The 23,873-nt window shown below is 41.2% G+C and overlaps 2 protein-coding genes across 5 annotated transcripts in view; one reads left to right on the top strand and one right to left on the bottom strand.

Moving 5' to 3' along the window:
• The first annotated feature begins 101 nt into the window (after nt 1–101).
• NSG1 (neuronal vesicle trafficking associated 1) lies at nt 102–22,903 on the top strand. Of its 3 annotated transcripts, none has more exons than XM_038134673.1 (5): nt 102–360; nt 782–936; nt 4,635–4,751; nt 15,338–15,448; nt 20,717–22,903. In XM_038134673.1, the coding sequence occupies exons 2-5, from the start codon at nt 808–810 to the stop codon at nt 20,915–20,917; spliced, it is 558 nt and encodes a 185-aa protein (XP_037990601.1). In that variant the 5' UTR covers nt 102–360; nt 782–807; the 3' UTR covers nt 20,918–22,903. The 3 variants fall into 3 exon arrangements, with proteins under 3 accessions (XP_037990601.1, XP_037990600.1, XP_037990599.1); XM_038134672.1 differs by having other exon boundaries at nt 696–936; XM_038134671.1 differs by having other exon boundaries at nt 105–360; nt 785–936.
• The window catches only part of STX18 (syntaxin 18), a 60,524-nt gene continuing 59,515 nt past the window's right edge, over nt 22,865–23,873 (bottom strand). For both annotated transcript variants that reach the window (XM_038134669.1, XM_038134668.1), the window contains one exon: nt 22,865–23,843. In XM_038134669.1, coding sequence (XP_037990597.1) covers nt 23,748–23,843 — 96 coding nt within the window. In that variant the 3' untranslated portion in view covers nt 22,865–23,747. The remainder of the gene's footprint in view (nt 23,844–23,873) is intronic.

Genomic DNA, 23,873 nt, shown 5'->3' with positions numbered 1-23,873 from the left:
TCCCGGGCCCGCCAGCGCCGGGCGCGGCGCGGCCCCGCCTGCGGAGGGGCGCGGGGGGCGGCGGCCGGGGGGGCCGGGGGGGCCGGGCGGGACGCGCCGCCCCCTCCCCTCCGCCCCCTCCACCTGCTGCCGCTGCGCCATCGCCGGCTGGGGGAGCCGCCGCCCGCTCGTCCCCGCGGGGCCCCTTTGTGCTGCTGCTCCGGAGCTGCCTCAGCCAGGCGGCGGCTGCGTCACGGCCCCGGCGCTGCGGCCGCCCCGAGCCACCCGCGGAGGGAGAGCCGCGCCTCGCCCCCCGCTCCGCCATCGCTGCGCGGCCGCGGCGGAACGACGCGCCCCGAGCCAGGGCCGGCAGCCGCGGCGGTGAGTGGCGAGCGCGGCCCCTGCCCTGCGGGGGGAGCCCGGAGCCGGGAGGGGGCGAGGGCAGCGCCGGGATGGGGATGGGGCTCCGAGCCCTCCGCACGCCGCGGGCTGCGGGCGATGCCGCACCGGGCCGCGCCGGCGGCATCGCTCGCACCAGGCTGACGTGTCGGGGATTTGGGGTGCTGCTTTGTGCGCGTGGTGGGTCGGGGTTTTGTTCATTTTGGTAGGAGAAGCTCTGGTCGTCGTTCGTACTTCCCAGAACGCCAGTAGCTAACCGAGTCATAGCGACCAACACCGATTTTTTTTTTTTTTTTTAATTTTAATTTTTTTTCCAGAAGGTATTTCGGGTCCCCCGAGGGCTGGGAAAAGGTCTGGTTTCTGATATTTCGCATTTCTTTGCGTGTGTGCCTGTGTGTGCCAGCAGAAAAATCCCTCTATCCTGGAAGAATGGTGAAACTGGGGAATAATTTCAGCGAGAAGAGCACAAAGCAGCCCCTTTTGGAGGATGGATTTGACACCATCCCCCTGATCACACCCCTGGATGTCAATCAGCTCCAGTTCCCACCTCCTGATAAGGTACAGTAGGCTTTAGTTTCCACCCTGGAGAATCACACCCAAATCTCTGGCAAACAACAAAAGAATAGGTTATGGGGAGAGAGCAGCTTAGGAACGACGAGAAATATGGGGTGTTTCAAGGCATGCTAGTTACCTCTAGGGAAAAACCCACACAGCTAAGCTCATGAAATTCCACTAATGGTGATTTGCATTAAAAATCAGTGTGAAATGTTGGCAATAAGCATGTAGAGATTTCTGTGCTGCTATATGAAACATGTACTATACAAATGCAAGCTTCTCTATGCTGTATTGTCATAGCCCTTCCTACTCTGTATCTTTCTTTCTTGCATCTGGAAGGTCCTGTGTATTTTCTGTGAATAATACAAATTTTCTCTGTCCAGAAAATTCCCCCCTGATGGGGGAATAGAGCTCTGCCTTATTTCTCTGTAAGGTGGGCTTGGCCGTACTAGCAACAGAGAGCACTTCCATTTTCCTTCTGTTCTTCAGTAAGAAACTAATGCTAACCTCAGATGAGCTGAAATAATGATATGAGAGCAGGCCATTGAGTTTTCTCCTTGGCAATTTGTTTTGTTCAAAACCCTCCGAATCGGTGATTCAGATATCCTCTGTAGCTGGAAGGGGGCAGTCCAGTGAGCTGCTTACGGGCTGGAAGGGAAATGTGCTTCCTGCATTCCTCATTAAATGCCTTGATTATTAGGGATTTCATTTTAAAGATTTAGAAAGGTGATGTGATAGCCTGGAAATATGTTTATTGTCCTTACAATAAAGAATTCAGTGAGGCACACAGGAGTGTGAGGCACATAGGAGTAGGATTTTTTTCAGGGTTTTCAGCATCGTGTTTTAATAGGATTCTTACTTGTAATTTCCCACATGCATCTGCTAATAAAAAGCTTTGTGGTCTTCATACAGTTTTTATGTTTGGCCTTGTGTCTTCCACAAGCTGAATTCTACTTCTAGTTAAACTCATAGCTATACATTCCTCAAACCTCAAAAAAATTCACATAATCTTAACTTAGGGTAAAGAGTTTTATCTTGTAAATTTTTCCTCGGTAGAGTGTTGCTTGTAGGCAATACAAATGAATGTGTGACCTCCATTTTAATTGCTATCAACACCATTCTGTGTTGTGTGTGGTGACCAGTTGGCAGGCATAAATGCAATAAGCCATAACAGCTGTTCAGGAGCCTGAGGGTCCATTTTATGCCCTCAGTTACATGGGTGTAAATCTTGTAACTGAGGACAAAATCGCACCCTAAGGCTTTAGAACAAGTCTTACCGTGTCTGATATATCTGCCGACTGGTGACTGGATAGAACCGATTACCAATGACCAAAGGAATCTGTTCTCTTCCTGCACTGCTAAGCAGAAGTCTGAAGGAGGGATCTGCATGGTAATAGCTTTAACCTGAGCAGAGCCTCTGTCGTGAGCCCAGGGGTTCTGTGCCAGCCCATTTGCTCCTACTAGAATGGGGCAGAACTCCTCCCACCTGGATGGCATTTGCCTTGAATGAAAGCAAATGTCCAGCTAAGCTAGAAACCTAAATAAAGGAATATTTGATTGGTTCTTCTACTCGCCACTGCCCAATTGTGTATTAGCTTTCTTTTCCTTTTGCACACATAGAGGGGGAAAATTAAATTTATTGGTCCTGCTGGTGTCCTTCTGTAACTGGTTAGTCACGTCAGTGTCTCTTTACTGGTTGTTAGGGACTCAAAGGCAGGAGCAGAGCCACTAACATGAAAAAAAGAAACTGTATTAAGAAAAGATTGACACACAGATCCAATTCTGAAGTATGCAGACACTCATGTATAATGAATAGAAGTACATACTTCATATGTCTATGCTTATTATCTACTTGCAAGGCTCCAGCATGGCAGTGAAGCATAACTTCTTGAACAGTAGTGACTACTGCGCTAAGGGTTTGATGATTTTGACAGTTTCTAAATTAAAGGGATGAAGTGATTTAAATTCATATTTAGATATGTTAAACAAAAGAAGACATTACATAACCAAGCAGTTAGAACTGTACATTCAGTGTCAGCTGAATGTGATTTGAGTTGCCTGAGATTATGTAACATAAAGGGGGGAGGAAGGGAACTCAGATGTTAAAAAGCATTCCAGAAATCATCAGGTGGTTACCTTCCATGATGCTGTTGGGCAGCTTTAGAGTTCAATAGGTAGTAACTAGTATCTTACTTATTATAGCTGAAAATAGGTAAGTAGGTTTTAAGCCTGTGTCCTGAACAAGTATGTGTAATACTGTGGAAGTGTCTAATGAAGTTTATGGTACTGAGTCTCGGTACAGTTACACATTCTAGGTGCCACTCAGGGAAGTGAGAAGAAGGGAACCCAAGGCTTCTCATTTCAGTGTCTGCTACCTGAAGTGTCACTGTCTTAATTTCAGAAAGAAGGAGGGAGACTGTTTACAAGGGGATGTAGTGACAGGACAAGGGGGAATGGCTTAAAACAGAGAGTAGGTTTAGTGTGAGGGTGCTGAGGCCCTGGCACAGGGCCAGAGAAGCTGAGGATGGAGGAACACTTCCATCCCTGGAGGTGTTCAAGGCCAGGTTGGATGGAGCTCTGAGCATCCTGGTCTAGTGGAAGAGGTCCCTACCTTGGGGCATGGGGTTGGAACAAGATAATCTTCAAGATCCCTTCCAACCCAGGCCTTTCTGTGATTAATGTGTTTGCTATTAATACCATGGGCTGTGCTAAAGATAGAATTTGATTTTCAGAAATCTAAAGGAATAAATACTTATTCCTTGGGAAAAACAGAGGAAATTGAGCAAATTGTAATTAGCACCATCACTACAATAAACTGTACCCTAGCTTGAGAGTAATACTTGGAAAAAGTTCCTGAAAAATGCAGAAGTCAAAAATGAGGCAAATAGGTTAGGTATGTGAAAATTTTGTATGATTAGAATGCCTAGGAGAACACTAGAGATACGACTGACGTAATGAGTATTTTGGGAATATGGCTAAGGTGCTAAATTGTGTAGCTTGGGGCAGCAGTTCATAGCAAGGAATAAACTGAAGAGCCTTGGCTGTTTGAAAAAATCTCATTAACACAAGGGTTCGTGTGCATCTTGCTGCTTGCAGCTGATAATTCAGAAATTAGATGTTAAAAATAAGAGTGCCAAGGGCCATAGTCTATCACATAGTCTATCACATGAATAGCAACTAGACTACATGGGTTATTTCACTTTTTTTTTAAACTCAAAATCCTGACATCAAAGAACATGGCATCGCCATCTGCAAGATTTTTATGGGTACTCTTCAATAATCTTCGGTTGGTGTCCAGTTTTAAATCCCATTAATGGAATTTCCTGAAGCAAATGGAGGTGGATATTTTCAAACTATACAAAGTGGGAAGGTCCATGATTTGGATTTGACCTATCCTTGCCTGGTATAAGAGCACAGTATCACCACTGATGAAAAAATGGAACCTTTGTGAAACTGTTGCATAACAAGTCTTGCTGTAGGTCCATCAAAACCACTTTGAGAGGTAAGTTAGTTGATGATTGATATGCTGGAAAAAATAATTAATAATTTAGCACTTTCAAAGAAGAATTACACAAAGTGGGGAGGGGAAAGATATGGTGCTAGATGTGCTTGTAAGCAGATAAAAGAAGAGTTAAAGAATAATTAAGGTTTTTGTGGCCAGCTTTAGTTGACAGTTTTGTGATTGATTCTTTTTCTTAAAGGTTGTGGTCAAAACAAAAACAGAATATGAACCTGACCGCAAGAAGGGAAAGTTCCGTACTCCTAAAATAGCTGAATTCACAATCAGCATCACTGAAGGGGTTTCAGAAAGATTTAAGGTAAGCAGTGCTATCTGGAGATGTTAATGTCTCAGTTGTGCTAGCAGAAGTGCTTAAAATCAATTGCTGGTTGTAGTCAGAACTGGCTATAACAGAGTGCCTGTGGTGGATATAGCTGGGCATGGGAAAAATTAATTCAATGTTATAATAGTTCAATATTGAACAATTAGAAACAAAATCAAATCCTGCAGCTTTATTGGTTGTAATCCCTCCCTGGCAGATGAGTTCCAAAGGCTTTTCTGTCAGTGTGTGGGCTCCAGAATGTGCCTTGCCAGGGTGTGTGTGGGCTGCACAGGGTAGTGCTCAAGGCATGGATAAAGCTCCTGTTTCTGTTGAAGGACAAGAACCACCAGAACATTTCTTTTCTTTTTTGGCTTCTTATTTATCACTGTGGCCAAACCATTCTCTTAAAAGCACTGTCATAGTCCATTATGTATTTTTATAGTTAAATATATGACTTGGCAACCCAGGGATATATACCAGAGCTCCTTCCTACCAGTTTTCCTGGTCCCATTTAATCTTATGGTTTGGTGATGCCTGTTAGTGCAACATGACAGTTCAGAAAGAATCTGATTCAGATTGTGTCCACACCCTTACTACTCCCTTTGTTAGTCCCATAGGAAACCTGAGGGCTTAACTGATGCAAGGCTTGAATATCCTTTCTCCCTTCCCACTAGAGGATAGTTTTTTCTTGCTCTGTGTAATTAAAGCAAAGCAGGAAAGTTGGCACTTCAGCTCGTGCTCCCCTGTCCTTTTAACAATAAGACTGCAGGTTTTTGGTGCTTCTAATTTGGCATCTTACCCAAGGATACCAAAGCATTTTTAAGCAGTAGGCATCCACACTCTGCAATGCACAAGTACAAATACCTTTGGAAAGCCTAACATTTAGTATGAGGAGGAAATACAGAGTTTCAGTAAAGGTGTAGATTCTCTTTCTACTGCACAGTTCTAAACTCTGTCTACGTGATAAGAATTTTAGGGCACACGCAGAGATTTTGGTACTGTTGTGCCTGAGCAGTGCTCTAAAAGCTGCCCAGGCCCTCTAAAAGCTGACCTTCAGAAGTGTATATGCAGCTCTCAGTGGAATCAGAGCATGCTAAACAAACAAAGTGAAGGCTCAAGGAGGGATTAGACTATATTTGGAAAGGAACTTTGCAGAGTGTTGCTGTGACAAATGTTGTAAGTGCCATTTGCCTGGTGGTCTTTAGCCATGCAGTGAGGCATGTGGGTTCCCAGTCAGCTCTGTGGGAAACCACCCCAGACAGCCAAGAAGAGATGTTATGGGATGTGATAGGGTTTTACCAAGGAGGTAAGAAACCTAGTTCCAGGTTTTCCTGTTCCTTGGTTTGGGGCAAGGACATCCCATTCCTCAGAGAAAATGCTACATTCCGACTCACTTCTCTCTTTGTCCTCCTGGCACCTTGGTACCAGTCCTTGAGAGCAATCCCCTTCCTCTCAGGTGAGGGTAGGGTAAATGCAAATGGACAGCTCAGAACAAGCAGAGCTTATGTCTGGCTGTCTTTGTGCGTGTCCTGGTCACACTAAGGTGATTGGAAAATGCTTACTGTGTTGTAGAAAAGAAAGGTGAGGCAGTTTTTAGTTTGAATGCCCTGATAGGACTTTGGTTCCAAGCAGCTGAGCAGAGCCTATACCTGAAGAACTTTGCACTTATGGTTTAGTAGTAGGGCCCTAGGGATTTAATTGCCGGAACATTAAATTGTAGCTAAGGAAAGGTTTTGAGTATCTTAGTCACATTTATAAGGCTTGTGCATCCTTCTGTAAACGTGGTGGTGGCGGGGGGGTTATCTGTCTTTGTTGGGAGAGCTGAGCAAATGAGACCTTGCTGAAAACAAATAAATAGCTTGTACTGTTGGGTAGTCTTTTCTAATTTGTGTAGCTGAACAGCTAAAAACCTGAGGATTTTTGCATTGCATTTTTATATACCTTTGGATGGCACACTTAAATAAAATATCCTTTAGATATTACTTTATGATGAGCGCTCTGGGATTAATCTCATGCTACGGGGTTGCTAGGTTTTGCTGCTAGGTAACTGCTGCATCAGAGAGGTTTCTGTAGGATTTGCTATCTCTTGGGTATTGCAGGGTGATTCACATTGTGGCTGTAAGTCTAGGTTTCCAGAGGAGAGTATGGGGATTCATCAGTTAGGAAAATTTTGGTTCAGTTAATTGAAAACAATGCTCATGCAGAACATTCGGGTCCTAAAAATGTCCCTTAGTATCTATATAACAATTTTAGAATTGAATTATGCTGTTTGCAACATTTTAAAGAAAACTGACTAGCTCTCCAGTGGGGATGACTGTCATATTCACCACTCCCAGTAGTAAATATTACATGAATAGTTGATAACATTTCATAAATATGTAGATGAAAAGTACTGATTGTGTGAGGTTTTCTCCTGGGTCCATATTAATTGTGAACCATCATGTTAACTTCTGCTGTTGATTCTGAGAGAGCAAGAAGATATTTGTTTGAAAATTAAATATTTGTTGTAATTATGAAATGCATTATTTAACTGGTGAGATATTGACTTTGGCTTGTGTTCATGTAAAAACTTTCAGATGCCATTTTAATGACTACAGTATGGTACATCACCAATGCACAAGCTTGCTACAAGACACAGCCCAAGTGTTGTGCTAAAAATAAAGCAAGTGAGTCAGTCATATTTACAAATAATTCACATGTGTATTCTAGGATGTACTCCTTAAATAATGACAAAGCAGATTGCATTTTTGGGATTCAGCAGTGCAGATCATCTAAAGCTGTTCTTCTTGAGAAGTTACACATTATAACAAATGAAGTCACTCCAGCATGTGCATATGTCATGTAGGTCATTTGGTGTTTTAGCTGTTTTAGCATCTGGTGAATAATCAATTATAAATGTATTTTTCTGTATTTGATTCACATTACCAGTTATTATAACAGAGCTGAGAATGTTTTCAAAGAAAACTGCAAGTATAATTTTCTTCTATGAAGCTGCATTCTGAATTCAAATCAGAATCTCTCAAAAGAATGTGCAGATTTCCTGATCCTGAGAACCCTGTTGTCTTAATTTATTTTTATGGCACTAACCACACCAAGGAAGATGTAATTTTTTCACTTAAGATTACTTCCCATTGAGAAGCAGATGTCTTGCTTTTGTTCTTTGAAGAGTGTAGGCTGATGTGGGGAGATGGTTCTGGAACACATCTGGAAAGCAACTTGGAAAAAGGCAGATTTTTCTCTCTTTTAAATTGTCCACTCTGCAGAGTAACAAAGGATCCCTGTGAACCAGGACATAGGAGGAAGTTGGGGCAGAAGAAAATTGATGGTCTGAGTTACCCAAGGCCAAACCTTTGCCTCCTCCATTGACAGAGCAGTGTTTTTACAACCTCCAGTTGGATTTTGTAGTGGGATGTCTACTCTGGCACCCACTGACTTGGCTGCAGCTGGCAGTTGTGCACAAACACAACAATTTAAAAAAATCTGTTGTAGCAAAGCATGACTTTTTTTTTCTGACTTTGAGAAAACCTCAATAAAGAACATTTAGAGGTATTTTGAAAGCAAACACTGATTTTTCATAATAGATTTCAAGCCCTTAAATCAACCCAAGCTGTGATGTGCCTTCAGCCTTTAGTTCCTGTTCAAAGGCAGTTCAGTTCTTCTGACTTTAGCCTTGACATCTCTGCATACATCTAGCTGCAGAGCCAAAGCCTCAAGCTTATCTCTGTGCTATGAGCATGCAAACTGTGTACTATCAAGTAGCAAGCAGCTGATGAAATGTCTGCATGAAGCTACGGAAGAGGAATTGAAACTTCAAGATCAATTCTTGCAGTTTTACCTGTCACTTCAAGACTGCAAAAATGCATGCATCATATATCTAACTGTTCAGGGCTTTTTTCTATCTTAAAAGGGACATCCTTCAAACATGTTTCTGCCTCAACACTTTTGTACCTCTTCTTAGTAATGCCAGTGGTTATTATTGCTGCAAAAATAATCAGAAGCAAGGAAAACAGTTCTCTCTTTGCTGCTGTGTGATTACTTTGTGTGTTGAGTAGCTCTTTGCTTCCACTTTAAAAGTCTTTTAAGAGCAGGAGATGTCAACTGATTCCTGTTCAGGTATCACTTCCTTAAGTGGATTCTGTGTCTGTCACTTAGTGCTGCAAGAGTGACAAGTACTTACTGTCATTAGTAGTTCTGTTTCTCCAGTGGAACTACTCACAGGATTAAAGTTGCTCACAAGTATAAGTGTTTGGCAGGCTTTAAATTTTTTTCATTACTACTTCAAATAAGAAAAATAAAGGAGGTGGTTCTTTCAATGTAACAATTATTTTAAAATAATTGATGCAGGTAAAGGCACTGCATGGCAACTGTCACTTTTCCTTTTTTTAATTCTTGATATTCTTTGATATGACATTGACAATCCTCCTGCTAAATTTTTGGTTGAAAGGAATTTTATAGTCAGAGCTGGAAGATTTAAATAGAGTGGATGCTTAACACAGCTCCCCTGCTATAAGTCAGCTGTCCTGTGCCACTGTCTCCATTAGAAATCCATTTACTGGAACAGAACCAGTCACACAGGTGACACAGATGATGTTTTGGATGTCTCCAGATGCATCACTTAAATAACCTTTCCTCTTCTGTAATAACATTATGCAGCCTTTTTTCTGGCCTCAATAGTATCTTCTGGGTTTGTATGAGAAGGTAGTAAGATTCTTATCTTGGTGCCACAGGGTTTCTTGAACTGCTTCCTCAGATCCCTGTTGAGAAATACAATATATGGTGATGGAAGATGACAGGAACATTGCCATGAACAGCTGAGTTAAGCTGCAGTTCTAGGATCTCAAGGCCAGTGCCTTGTTAACCTGTTTTTGTGTAACAGTGTGTCCCTCAGGTTTCATTAATCAATTCCCTTGCAGACTGGTCCTGTTGTCTTGCACTGTCGCTGTTAGTAAGCTCTGGTTCTGTAGCTTCTTTTCGCTTCCTGTCCTCATGAATCTGCCTGCCTTTTTTGCATTTTTTTGCTGCTACTCCCAGTCATCTCCAGGTAAGCATCCAAGACAGTTCTCTCCTCCTTGTCATTTCTGTTTGAGAGGGACAGTGTTTTGATTTCTACTGCTTTTTCTGTACAATCTGCCCCCAAACCATCATCCTCTTTGAGCACAAAGTTTTGATGGGAATGTTGTGGTGAAACAGTTGAGTTCAATGGATGGATACCAGTCATACAGCTAAACATGACATGTAATGTTAGACATACTCTTCTGAAACAAGGCACCTGGTTGTCTTTTGGGGTCACATCCTGTATATTCCCACAGCAAGCACAGGGCACTGTACCAGGCTGTTCTGTGTCATTTGCATTGCTCTGTAAATGAATGTGAGTCAAATGTTGCACGTATAGATGTAAATGTTCCTTTTTTCTTTCACATTGCCATTTCCCATTTCTTAACATTTCTTAATCCTTGAGTGTGTTGTTTCAGACATGTTTTTCAGTTAAACTTCAGGGACAGGCTGAGGTAATAGCAAACAAGGACATAATTTTGCAGAAGCAGTGATAAGTGGAAAGCTGATTTTTGTGTTCTCTAATGTGCTGGTAGAGGGCATTGTGTAGCTGGAGATGCAGGATTTTAGTGGAGAGAGGTGAAATGGAGGTCATGGCCATTAGCAAGAAAGTCAATGCAATGTTTTACAAATTTTTGTCTGTGGGATGTAGCCAGACACAATCTATTGTAATTACAGGCCGTCTGCCTAAAATTCTCTTGTAGTTTAAATTGGATAGCAATAATCTTAATTTCCTGTCCCAAGTAGTTGTACAGCGTTGCTGTGTTTTACCCCAAAGGTCTCTGCATTTTACTGGTGAGCAAAGCATTAATTGGCTCTAAATCATTTCCCATGAAAGGTGCTCTGTAAGTGTATGTTTTCACTCTTCTTGTTCAGTGCTGGCAGCAAGTCTGTGCCTTGCATTTCACAAACCTAACAGAAATGAAAGTTGTGTTTCCAAGAGGCTGCAGTTGAAATAGATAATGCATAGATCTGGAGCAGAGAGGAGATGTGACCAAGAGCCAGTGATTTAGCAGTGAAAGTCATTGCATATCTTGTTAGTTCTTCTAATAATAGGAATGCTTCTACATGGGTTTGTGTGCTGACAGAAGAAAAAGCATGAAGGAAGGCGTGGTGCAGAACAGCACAGAATGAGAGGCTTAATGAAAGAATCCCAGGCAAGAGGAAGGATTAGACAAGTAGATGTGAAGGCAGGGGATAAATGAATAGTACCCAGGCTTTAATGGGACAGTGGGATAAAATAAACAGCAAAAGGATGGAGCTGAGAGGAGCAAAATGGGTAGACTTGGGCATGCCTTGAAATATAACCAGGAAAGTGTGTGAAGAGAAGCAGGCATTGTTGGTACAGTTTTGCTGTAGTATTCCAGCTTGATTAAAAAGGGAGTCCAAATAAACATTAGTGGAGTGAGGAAGGAGACTGCAGTAGTCAGGCAGAGAAAATATGGCTTGTAGTCTTTAATCTATAGTCTTGTAGTCTTGAGGCAAAGTAGCATGGACTGATGGGGAATATCTGCTAGATCTTATGGTAAAGGCCTTATCACAAGCTGTTTACATGATAGTGTAGTTGTCAGATATGGTGAGTTTCATTTGTTCAGCTAACTGCTTACAGAGTCTGAAGACAGGTTTTTTGCTCTGGGTATGCTTAGTTCATTCATTAGTCATCTCTCATTTTGATTACTCTAATGGCTTCTGGCTAGACGTTGTCCTTCTTCTGCTCTTCACTTACAATCTATTCAAAAATCTGCCACATACGTAATATCTTGTCATCTTCTCTGTTTGCTTCGTTTTGCTGCCAGATCCCCTTAAAACTAACTTTAAATGTCACAGCCAAGATGAAAGCAAAATCACACTTTGAATTCCTAGTTAAAAGAAATGGTTGGTTGTCCTATCTTACAGTTACTTCAAGAAAAGTATTTTAAAAGCCCATCACTCTTGAGATGTGACAGTCACCTTGGAGTTCTGCAGGAGGTACATGGCAGTGAATGATCGCAGTAATTCACAGGAGTTCTGCTTGTGAATGTACTGTGTGGGGTCCTGCATTGCCAGCTGGCTACCACAAAAAAGGAGACTCAGTATTTCCTTCCAGAAGAAGGAAAGTGGTATTGTCCATGCATGGCAGCTGCTCCTGCCTGAGGAGGAGGGCAAGTTGTGAATAGTTGTTGGTAAGAAGAAGAAAATAACTTTAGTTTATAGCGAGTGTGCAAAGTTGCTGTGGAAGAAAGCAATACAATGACAGCTTTGGGGTTGCTTGTGGTCTGAAGAGCTGCTTGTTGCCTTCTCTTTTTTCATGCTTTTATCTCTGAAAAGCACGTGGGAAGAGAGGGCTCAGAAGGTGAGGCACAGAGGTAGGGTTGCCCTGTGTTAGGGAGAGAAGCTGACTGCCTCAGGTTCAGAAGTGGTCCATGTGGGCCATCAGTGGTGGGTTATTATGAGAATGAAGAGAAGAAATGGCTATTAGAAGAAAGAAAAGGATTTTCAGTTTAAAAGGGAGAAGTGGATTGGATTAACAGGTGATGGCAATCACCTTGAAAAGAAATCCATTGCTGGATCTCATCTGTGCCATTTTCATCTGCAACTGTCTTTAAATAGAACTTGCTCGTGTCCTGAAGGGTGCTAAGAGAAGGGAGCTTCTCTCCTAATAGGAAGGAGACAAGAGCTTACTTGATTAGGGATTTGCAAATGGAGTGTGATTGCAAATCACTGGAGATAATGAGAGTAAAAATTTACATGTTAATACCAAAATTAGTAACATTAGGAAATACAGTAAGTGAGAGAGAAAATTCTGTGGTATTTTTGAAGCAGGACCCCTGAGAACTCTTCCCATGGCTTACTGTGTGGCAGTGGAAGAACTTGTACAAGCAGTGAGAACTCAGAGCTCCTCACTGCCACTGACAACAGGTCTCAGCAAATCACCTGAGGCCATGGCTCTGCAACTTGCCAGGCTCCAGCAATCAACACAACACTGGGCTTTTATCTTCTTTTAAAAAGCAGTGACTTCTCAGACCAGTTTTGAAGCTTTGAAGAGTGATCCTGCAGTGACTGTGGAAATACAGGTCTCAGTATGTTCCTGAGACCTTATCTGTAGGTCTGAATGGTTACAGCTGGGAAGTAACATTACAATTCTACTACTGGCTGCTAGTTGAAGGGCCAAGAAACACGGTTAAAATACTTTTATACATTATTTTTCAAATATATTTTCAAATATATTTTCAATTTTTCAAGAGTATTTTTCAAAATATTTAAAACTCTTAGCTCCTATCTGTGGTGGAGACAAATAGGAGCTGAGCTGATCTTGGCCACAGCAGTTCTGCCTGATGCCTGTGTCCCATGTCACAGCCTGTGCTCCTGAAGGGAGCAGCCTTTGCTGAAGGCTCTGTGGACCCAGAAGCCTGATAAAAAACCTGTTGGAAGGGCTGAGCCAGGGCACAGCTGGGCCAGGAATGGGGACGTGTGGGAGTGCTTCGTTAGTTGTTATTAAACTGCGCCACAGAGAGTGACCAGAAAGGAAGGTGAAAATGTGCTTTTGTCTCTTGGATTCATGCAGGACATACTGAGGCATGGAAGATGTAAGGAGAACATACAATGTTGACAAGACAGAGGGAGCTATCCATGTTAATTTTTGTGTATGCAAACAAGTAATAAACTTGGAGAAAGGCTAATTAGACATGAAAATTGTTGTCAGTGTGATGTTTTCAGAGGTTAATTAAGAATACTTTTTTTTTTTCTTTTTGTACTCCAGTGACTGCTGAGAAACTAAACATGTTGCTCCATGTCTCATTTCAATTGTTACATTAATATCTACATTTCTACTGCTAAATTACTTTTTGATCTGCAGTTCTCCTTGCCTCTACTCCGGCCTTCCCTTTTTTTGCTTATTCTATCAAAAATCCTTATTAGATCCTTGGCTTCAGCAACACACAGGACTCAACCTTGTAGTCAACCTTGTTTCAGCCAGGCAGTATAGCACTTGCTGTTGTCTGCCCATGATGAGATTTGCTTTCACAGGGTGAGAAGTCCCTTAAGTTTATTGTTGTCCTAAAATGTCCTAACACCCCTGCCACACACAGCTTGCAGTGTTGCAAACTGTTAGTTCAGAGGTTTATCAAAAGGCTGCTGTATGGTGGTTGTTTTTACCAAGAGGCAAAGCTACAATTTTTTGTTGTTTGGCTTTTTCAAATACCAGATTATTCTTGTTTCAATTAATTGACCCTGATATACCTAAATTCATTTTTCAGGAGGTGTATCTAGCTGGTTTACTCATCTTACTTTAAATTTAGATCATATTATGCTTTGTTTTAAAAAATGAATAATATAATCTTGTTTGTTTCTGTTCATTACTGTTTCTTATGCTGTAGCACATGCCTGCTTCTTTCTAACTTGCTAAAAGAAAATTAATCTCAATCACTCTTACCATGTAGTCTCCATGACCTACTAATTTGCCTATCAGTAGACTGTTTAGAACATTAAAAACACACATCTGGGATACTTTCCCAGGTAAAGAATGCTATTTGCTCAGCTCACACTTTCCACCAAAATGGGTCTGATTTAGAGAGCTTTGTACTGTAACTGCTGGACAAAATGTTGTGCTTTCTCTTGTCAGTGGGTGATGTAATTCTAACGGTAACTCTGTCTTGTGACACACCAGAAGGCTGCTGGTCTCCAGCTGCTCAGAGTTTGTACCTGGGGAAGGTTAGCTTGATCCTGACACTGATTTCAGGTTTGTCTTAAGGTGGTGTCTTGGACTTCTCTGCAGCCCAAGCTCAGGGGCAGAGAGGTACTGAAGGACATGGTGGAAAGCCGTGTCAGGCTGTGTGTAATGGCTTCTCTGTGAGCGCTGGGAAGGGGAGCCACACAACTCCTGGAGGCCAACCCAGTGTTGAACAGAGGGTATTTCCTTACAGATCTGGCAGTCAACTACTCTGTACAGGCTCTGTGTGATGAAGTAGTACTGTTTCAACCTATAAATTAAGGAATATTGAGCAACCAAGAATGCAGACTACTGGTGTAACAATCCCTAAGTTCAGGGCAGGTGCAGTGATCTCTAATCCTAACAAGAGAGGGCTGACATCATTTGTCCATGCCCTGCAAGTCACCTCTGGATGACACCTGTGCTAACTTATTATCACCTGACTGCATTCTTGGACAGGCACAGGGAAAACAAACATGCTTAGCAGCTGACATAAACTAGACTTAGACTTACATCATCCACATACTGAAAAAACAGCAGACACAAGCTACCTTGGTGTGTCCTGGCCTCATGTGCCTTGAACAGAAATGCACTAAGAAAAAGCCTTGCAGTACACAGGCAATGGGCCACTGCCCAGATGATCCTCTTTCTTCTGAGAAGGGCAGGGTGGAAGCACTTATGTGCTGCTTCCCTGTTCTCCCTCAATAATTAAGCAGCTGGTTTTATCCTTGCTTGATTTTACTGTAAAGTGCATTCACAGCTGACTTCTGCTGCCTGCAGTAACAAGCAGCAATAGAAGAAGCAGTGCATTACTAACATCAGCATGTTTTATTTTTCTTTACAGGTAACTGTGCTGGTCCTTTTTGCCCTTGCATTCTTAACGTGTGTTGTATTTCTGGTAGTCTACAAGGTTTACAAGTATGATCATACCTGTCCAGAAGGATTTGTTTTCAAGGTAAACTGCATACCCATTCTAGAAAAACAGTAGAGTGTGTAATATTCTGTGTTGTTTTAGGCATAATCTTGATTAAGGCATGCTATATTGCACAGATTTGGTGTTTCTTTACATAGGTTAGTGTGCTTCCTGCTGTGCTTTTGCTTTGTAATTTATATTTGAAGTTGTACTATTGCACAATATTAATAATGTTATTTTGCTAAACTTTAAACATTGAAAATATAGCAAAAGTCTAGACACTGGTGTCTCTCAAACTAACTTCACCTGCAGTTGTCTGGACAAAGCCCTCATTTATGGGTCATATGGCTTAATGTTGCACGTTCCTCCAAATTACTGTGTCTTAGGAAATGAGAAAATGATAAAATGTGGAGGAAAAAAATCTGGAATATGTGTCAAAGAAAAAGTAGAGTGATGTTCTCATTAAGAGTAGTAGAGTTACTTCAGGGTTATTTTTGTACTAAGAACTTCTTGTTCTAGAGCAGTGACCTCTGAGCCCTACTGCCAAAAGTGATGCCAAAATGGGAAAACACATTTATTGTACAAAATACTGGTTCTAACCAAAAGGAGGCTGGGCTCACTTTATTCGTGTGAGATGGTGGTGCTGGCTCCTTTGCTATGACCTGGGCTGAATGTCAGGAAAGTAACATTGACTTCCCAGTGTAAATTTAGCAGAGTTGAACTTGGCTGTAATTAGGTAAGAAAAGTAGCAGCGATAATGGCATTATTCACTTTAATTTTTTTTATAATATTTAGTCACATAATAAATCAAAAGGGTACCCAGTACCAACTTCAAAAGGATTCAAGAAGGGATGAAGCCTCAGCACTCCTCAGCAATCCTGTTCAGGATTTTATCTGTCACTTCAAGCACACAAATATCTTACCAGAATCTAGTTCAAAATTATAATCAGTGATGCCCTTCTGGATTAATTTAGGTTCAAGCATTCAGTTGGTTACTCCTTCCCCTTTGTTCAAGGGCAAAAGATACTGTGGTTAAAATACTTGGCTGTAACTCAGGAGATCCAGCTTTTGGTTCTGCTGTTGGCTTTTTGTGATGCCACAGACAGGCACTGAAACCCCTCTGTGTTCATGTCTCAGGGGACAGTAGGCCTTTTTTTTCCCTAAGCTTTCTCTTGGCATTGAACAGTTTGGAATATGAACTGTTATGTTCCTTTCAAGCCTGTCTTGATGTGGTCCTGACTTGACAGGAACAGCCAGTTACATGTTCCTGGGTGAGTCTAGCAACAGCCTCCTGCTTCTGCCTCCTTTCACACCACATTGTCCTCTCCTTTGGCTCCTTCTGGCTTCTTGTGGCTTTTCTTGCCAGTGTCACAAATATTTAAGGAAAGAACACTTTCTCTACTACATTTCAGTTGCCCTGTGTCCAGAGTCTGGTTGTGTTTCTCTCTTTGGGGTCCTGTGTTTGAGACAGAAGTTAGGCAGAATGTCCCATAGCTCATGCTCTGTTCATAAGGTGCAGCACATGCACAGGGCTGCATCATGGTTACTCTCCTGGTGGTTTTCTTGGAGCAGGTGTTTTGTTTCCAGCTGCTTGATGGCACAATGCCAGGAGACAGAGCATCTTTGGTCATGCACCTCTTTTAAGAAAGAGTTCTACAGGATAAGGATGTTGGCAAATGACACAAGGCCTGCAAACTACCACTGTTAAGATGACTTTGTGTTTATTTGTGTCTTTTTTTTGGGAGAGTCCATGATATGTGATGGCATAGCTTGGCACAGATGTCTTAGGAAACATGAAGTCTGTCACCTTGTGACCAGTGTCTCTGTGGACTGGCTTCATGTTTCAGGTGGACTCAAGAACATTATCTGGCCTGGATGTTCCCAGGCTTTAGATGCTGATGTGATTTCCTGGTAAAGGGCAAAGATGTGCCTGCCTCAGGAAGCCTGGTGCTGCAGGAATCTCTGCATAAAGGCTGAGCTAACCACAGCTCTGAGTCAGCCTCTCTTCTCTGCTTTGATGCTCTCATACATGGAGCAGTTCCAAAGCTTTCTGCTGTACTACGCCTCCAGGGCATGAAGGTGTGCTTAAAAAGGTGCTCGTTTTCCTTTGTACAGCAGTCTTATTTCTGTGCTTGCTTAAACTTTCTGAGACAGCCTTAGCACTGCTGCTGCGCAGATTGCTTCTCTGGAGCACTCATCAGAACCTCCTGGTGAGACTCACCACAAAAACCTGAGTGCACTTACATCCTGAAGAATTTCCCCAGGGTTTCAGTATGTTCTGTACCGTATCTGTTACCCTTTAGCTTTTGTTGCCAAAGCGCCTGCATTCTGACAGACTTGTGGGCAGTACAACAAAGTCATTTCAGTGCACTGAAGACCACACCATCATCTGTTAAACTGGGAATTACTGACCCAGCAAAGTTATTGTGACAGAAGATACTATTTATAAGTGAATTCCACTGGGGTCTTCATGTCAAAGGAACAAAAGGAATCATCTTAATTCAGCCAGATATAGACAGGCAATCAGGATTTTCTCTGGCATCAAAGGCCATAACCAGTAACTAATTTCCAAAACAGAAGGGTTGTGAAAAAAAGACTGGCAAGTCACTCTGGAGCATCCCAGTTTCTCCTCATGGCCTTCCTTCTTCTCTCACCTGGGAACCATGGAAACAAATAAAAAGGATGGAAATAAATGTTCTACATAGCTGAAAGTGGCAGGGTAAGAATCAGCAGCAGTTCCCATTCTCCCATCACTCAGTCACTGAGTGTTGCATGGCTTGCCTTGACTGGGAACTAATCCAAGGGGCTGTCCTTAGGCAGTATTCAAGGGGCAATGAGTGAAAGGAGAGGTTGTTTTCCCATCTCTTCTAGAAGCATGAAATCCCAGGAGCAAAAATGCAGTCAAGACGGAAACTTATGTCTGTTTCTTAAGGCTCTTCTGTCAGATATCTTGCATGTTAGTAACTACAAGTCCCCCTGCCCAAATATAAAAAAAGAACCAAAAAACATTACTGAGTCATTTTTGCCTGCTACAAAGCAAATTGCTTCTGAAATCAACACAGGATTCTGTAGCTTTTTTCCAGACTGTCATTAATCTTGGCTTGTCTTCAGCTCTAATAATTATATTTGCTTGAATTGCCTTGGCAGATTTCATTAGTTCAATGGATTGTGTTCCTTTCCCCACTTTAAATATTTAGAATTGTGATTACTTCCCATGACTAAGTGAAATAATCACTACACATATGTCTGTGTCTTTGTGCTTCTTAGTCATTTTATCACATCAGAAGTAGTGTCAGTTATCCCAGATAAAACATGGATAATACTTCCAGAAGACGACATGGTTGATGTATATGAATATGCATCTCAAATACCTCTATTCCGTATTCCAGGATTATGTTTTTATAAATCTAGGTCTCAGTCTTGCAGCTGGCAAACACATTGACTTTGAGCACAGGAAAGCCTCTGTTGACTTACAGTGCTGGACTAACACAGGTGCTGTTTAGCCAGGATTAAATCCCATCTGCTTCACGGTGCTACTTCAACAAAACTGGGAGGGAGACTTGCCCCCGCTGCTGCCTTAACAGAAGGTTACAGGGAACCAGGGTGGCTGTGGAAACTCTGGGCACTCCTGTGAGTCTGACAGGCTTTGAGGCTTCTGTCACACCCACGGGTTCGAGGCAGTGAGGTGCTGACTGTGGGAGGGCTGCCAGTCTTGTGACAGCCAGGCATCTCTGAGCCATCACACGTGCCACGTGATTGGATTTGTCAGGGGCACACAGGTTCTAAGACTACCTGTGGGCTTCTTGTTTTCTTGTTTTGGCAAGTATTCCTTTCTTCTTTCATACCTTTTGATGATTTTTTTTCCTTTTTAGGAGGCAAAATTTGTATTAAGCCAAGACTGTCTGCTGGGTCTTTTCACCCATCTTTTGCTTTATGATTTAAAACCATTTGAAACAATTGTTACTCGTGCTTATTTATGCCTTTTTTTTTTCTTTTTTTTGACATGGACAAAAGTCAACTCAGAAGTAAATGTGGACACTTCTAGGGTAGTATCTGGTCCTGAAACCCATGGAATTTTTGCATGTGTTTTTCTGCTGAGAAATTCCTAATATAAAATTTTGTTTGCTGGGTAGGAGAACAGTAGCAGTTCAAAGCTGCTGTGCTGTAGTATTATAAATTTTAGTCCTCTGGTGCTGGAAACAAGAAGATTGAATACCCTATTTCTTTTCAAAACAGCCAGAGTAGAAATTACTAAATTAATTTTTCCTCAAGCTGCAGCTACTTCTAGCTTACAAGAGAATTTAATTGCTCAGGTGACTGCCCTAACACAGTAAAGTATCAGGCAAGACTGCCTGGACTAGCCAGTGTGGCAAGAGGACCTGCAGAGAGACCCCAAGACCTTCTGGGGCAGAACCTGGGGGTCACAGTATATGCCTAAACAACTTTTTTTTTCAGTGCAACGAGCTGCTCTGTAGGCTCTTCCTGCACCTTGACTGGAAAAGCTCCTGGATGATACTTGTGACAAACACACTGCACAGGCACATTCACTTTGGCTTTTAAGATGACAGCAAAGTGGATTTGACTTTTACTTTACTCTCTAAATTATCTATTTCACTTTCCAAAGCTCTGAGCATCTAGCAGGTTCTATTTAGTGCTCCTACAGTCTTGGGAAATGAAATAATGTAGTCTCACAGCTCCAGAGAGCTTTTTAAAAGCCTGCTGTTGGCTACATCTTTCTGACAATGAGGAGTGAAGTATTTTGTATGTGTGTACACACTTCCACATATGCTTGGCCACCCACAGAGTTTTCCCTATAATGTTTGAGCTACTGGGCTGTAAAACTGTTCATACATTGGCACCAATATATCTAGATTAATTTCTGTCCCTCTGACTGCAAATACCAGGGCAAATTGCCTGAAGTTAATCTAACAGTATGATACAGACAGCTGTAATTGTAAACCGAACAGTTGGAATTTGGTGGGCAGGAATAAACAACAAAATGGGCTGGAACTGGAGACTGAATACTTTTTTGAAGTGATTTTAGGCAAGCACATTTCTTGTATGTTAATTGTTCTGGCATATAAACCCAGATTGGTCTTCCTGGTAAATGCACAAGTAGTTTAAGGATTGCAGGGAAGAATATTTTGAACACTGTAGGACAATACTGTAGTTAATTGATGTATGTTGCATCTTGACTCACAGAGAGTGACTCTTGGCTTAGACTAAAAGGAAAAGGAGAAAAAACCCTAATCTACTTCATGTGTGTGTGGGGGCTGTATCTGAAATCTAAGGAATGGATTTTCTTTTCAGAATAATCAGTGCATTCCAGCTGGGTTGGAAAACTACTACTCTGAACAAGACTCCAGCGCTCGAGGGAAATTTTACACAGTCATAAACCACTACAACCTGGCCAAACAAACCATCACGCGCTCCGTGTCCCCGTGGATGACAGTACTGTCAGAAGAGAAACTGTCTGAACAGGAGACTGAAGCTGCTGAGAAATCAGCTTAGTATGATAAGCTAATTATTAAAACTATGTCATTTGAAGGTAACTAAGGGACTTCAAGGAACTTTTCATTAAATATAATTATGGATAATTTAGAGGTTACTCATGTTTATGGTGTAACTGCTTCTGTTTGCTGATACTGCTTTGCAAAAAAAAAAAAAAGAAAAAAACTGAAAACAAAAACTTGCTGCAGAACATTCATGGGCATAACCCCAGGTGCATATCAGCATTGCTGTAGAGCTTTGACACCATTTTCAATGTTAAAAAAATCCAATGTTAGGTATGTTCTTGCAGTATATTGGATACTGATAGATTTTGTCACTGGATTTTCAGGGCTTGGACCTTAGATAAATCATGTGTTCTGTTTTCTGAACAGATACTTAATTTATTAAGTTTTTGAATTCTTTGTCATTTTGCAAACTGAAACACCCCAGCCATAACTAGAGTGATCTCTTGTTTAGCTGAAAGCTGTAAGTAATGTTTAGTTTGGGCTCAAGCAAGAATGATAGTCAACACTGACATCGGGGCATAATGTTATGACTTGTATGGAGAAAGAAACTGTCAGGTTGCATTTTCCTTACATTTCCTTTACTGTTTTTGTAAGTGATAATGAAGTTCTCTGCAACAAGGCATGCTCAATGTTTTCTTATTGCTGTCAGCAGGATTTAACTGCATTTCCACTGTGGCTTTAGCATCTTGGTAAGGATGTGCACTGAAACACAAACTAGATAGACTTATGGAAAAACACAGGCAGTTTTAGTGGTGGGTGTTGAGGATAGTGTAAAAATTATAAAGTTCAGGATGTTTTAATGAGAAATGACATCTTTTGATCATACTAAAGAGGCAGAAAGCCTATTCACAGTACATGTAGTCCACTGTGTTATTTGTTGGATACAGCTGAAGGAGTAATATGTCTAAATTTTCTCCTGTATTACATTCACATTTTCCCTTTCTATTAGTTAGAAAGAGCTTTCTGTTTATGTATGGTTTGCAGTTTGATACTTTTTAAAACATGGATCATCACAAGTGAAACAGTAGCGTGTTAGATAACACAACTGGCTGTTAAAGCTCCATGTGAAACAGAGTGAAGAGTAGAACTGTTTGTGTATGGCTTGGGAGGGGAAAAGATGTAGAAGAACATAGTATTGTGGATGCACGTTAAAGTTCCATTGTAATTACAAACTTACCTATTCTTTGTGTGAAATCATGTTTTCATTTTTATTATAAATCTTAAATATACATTATAAAAAGACATCTTATTAATTTAACATACAAAAGTGTGTGAAGCATCTGGGCAAGGAAGTTGCCTTTTTATTCACGTGACTTGAATGGGACAAGGTAGAGTGGACATGTCAAAAGTTCTTTTTTTGTTAGAGTCTTCACAAAAATTAAGGGAAAACATCAGTATAGGCTGTTTCTCAAGATCTGTAGTAGAACAAATGTGGTCAGCTCTACTTCTGTTTTTCTCCAGCAGAAGCCTGTCATCCCAATTCAGTAAAAATAACCATTATGACTCAGTGCTCTAAATTTGATAGGAAATATGCATTACACAGTGCAGCTGTGAAAGGCTTTTTATTAAGTCATCATGGTATGTGGAATGCCTAAGAAGCAATAAACTATGTGCCAAATTTTTCTTTGCAATTAAAAATACCAAGCTTCTGTTAAGATCTTTAAACATCCATGTTTGCATTTTCTAACAGGCAGCTGCTTTATTGAATATAATTGATTCACATGTAACTTTTGACATTTTCACTCTGTGCATAGTAAAGAATAAGAATGATTATACCTGTTGTATGAAATGTATAGAAATATACATTTCAGAAGAGAGATAGGAAAACACACACATTTCCTATCAACATACTTAGGAGAGGACATTCAGATTTTACAGGATGGAAAGTTCTGTTTCCCAAGACTGCTCTAAACAGAAATGATTCACGATACATCTCCTCCCCTTAAATTTAGGACAATAAAAACTTTAATGCAAAAGTAAATACTGATGAGAAACAACTTCTTTTTCTCCTCGTAACAATAACAATAAAAATTAGTAAGCCTTACGATCTAGGAGAAACAGATTGTTTATGCTTCTTGAAGTCAAAACCATTTTCCGTCTGATTTATCAGGAGGGAGTTTATTGAATCTTATCTGCACTTGGTTTTGAGACTTTTTTTAGTTAACAAATTGCTCCCGGGTTTAGTACTTTTGAGTAGTTTAATTGTCTATCCTTTGGCTTTATTCCAGCATCCCAGAACATCTGTTTCATTGCACAATCTGTTTGTGCTGTATTCTCTCTTTTCACTTACAAGTAAAACTCTTTCGTTGACTCCTTATCATTATTAGTACCATTAGATCAAGCTGATTTCTGAGACAAGTAGTTTCAAAGGATTAGAAGTAAAGGTCATTTATGTGCAAAGTGATCACTGTGTACTGAAGTGGTGTGATGAAATAAACGCCTGAGACAGCGTAGATGCTTCTGCACAGTAACAGTTTTCTCTTGCACTGGGATGGGAGCTGGACTTCCCAAAGCACAGGTGGGTGGCTGTGACAAAACCAGTATTGTTGCTTTTTCTTCTCTTAGGTCTGCTCCAGCTTGTAGCTTTCTTCACAGCTCTTTCACAGACTTTTATGTTCTCCAGAGGACAAGCGTGGTTTTATGCTTGATACAGGGATTTAAAATGAATGTACTAATGGATATGTGCACAATTTATTTACTGGAAAATATTCCATCATAGAGGTATGAGAAAATGCATAAAATACCTAAGTGTGCTGTTATACCCCGCTTCACGAAAAAAATGTCAGAACATTTACAAACAGAGCATGGAGCCAATATATGTTTAATTAATTATCATACCAGTCCAGGAAAAGCAAGGAGAATGAACACATCACAAGGAAGAAGAGGATCCATACTCTAAATCCTGCATTGTTTTTGATGGCCTGTGAGGGAAAGGTTACCCTGTTACCATT

The sequence above is a fragment of the Motacilla alba genome, chromosome 4 (assembly GCF_015832195.1).
Source record: "Motacilla alba alba isolate MOTALB_02 chromosome 4, Motacilla_alba_V1.0_pri, whole genome shotgun sequence".
NCBI lineage: Eukaryota > Metazoa > Chordata > Aves > Passeriformes > Motacillidae > Motacilla > Motacilla alba.
Note: the sequence above shows the minus strand (reverse complement) of the source record. Positions and strands in the feature narration are given on the sequence as shown.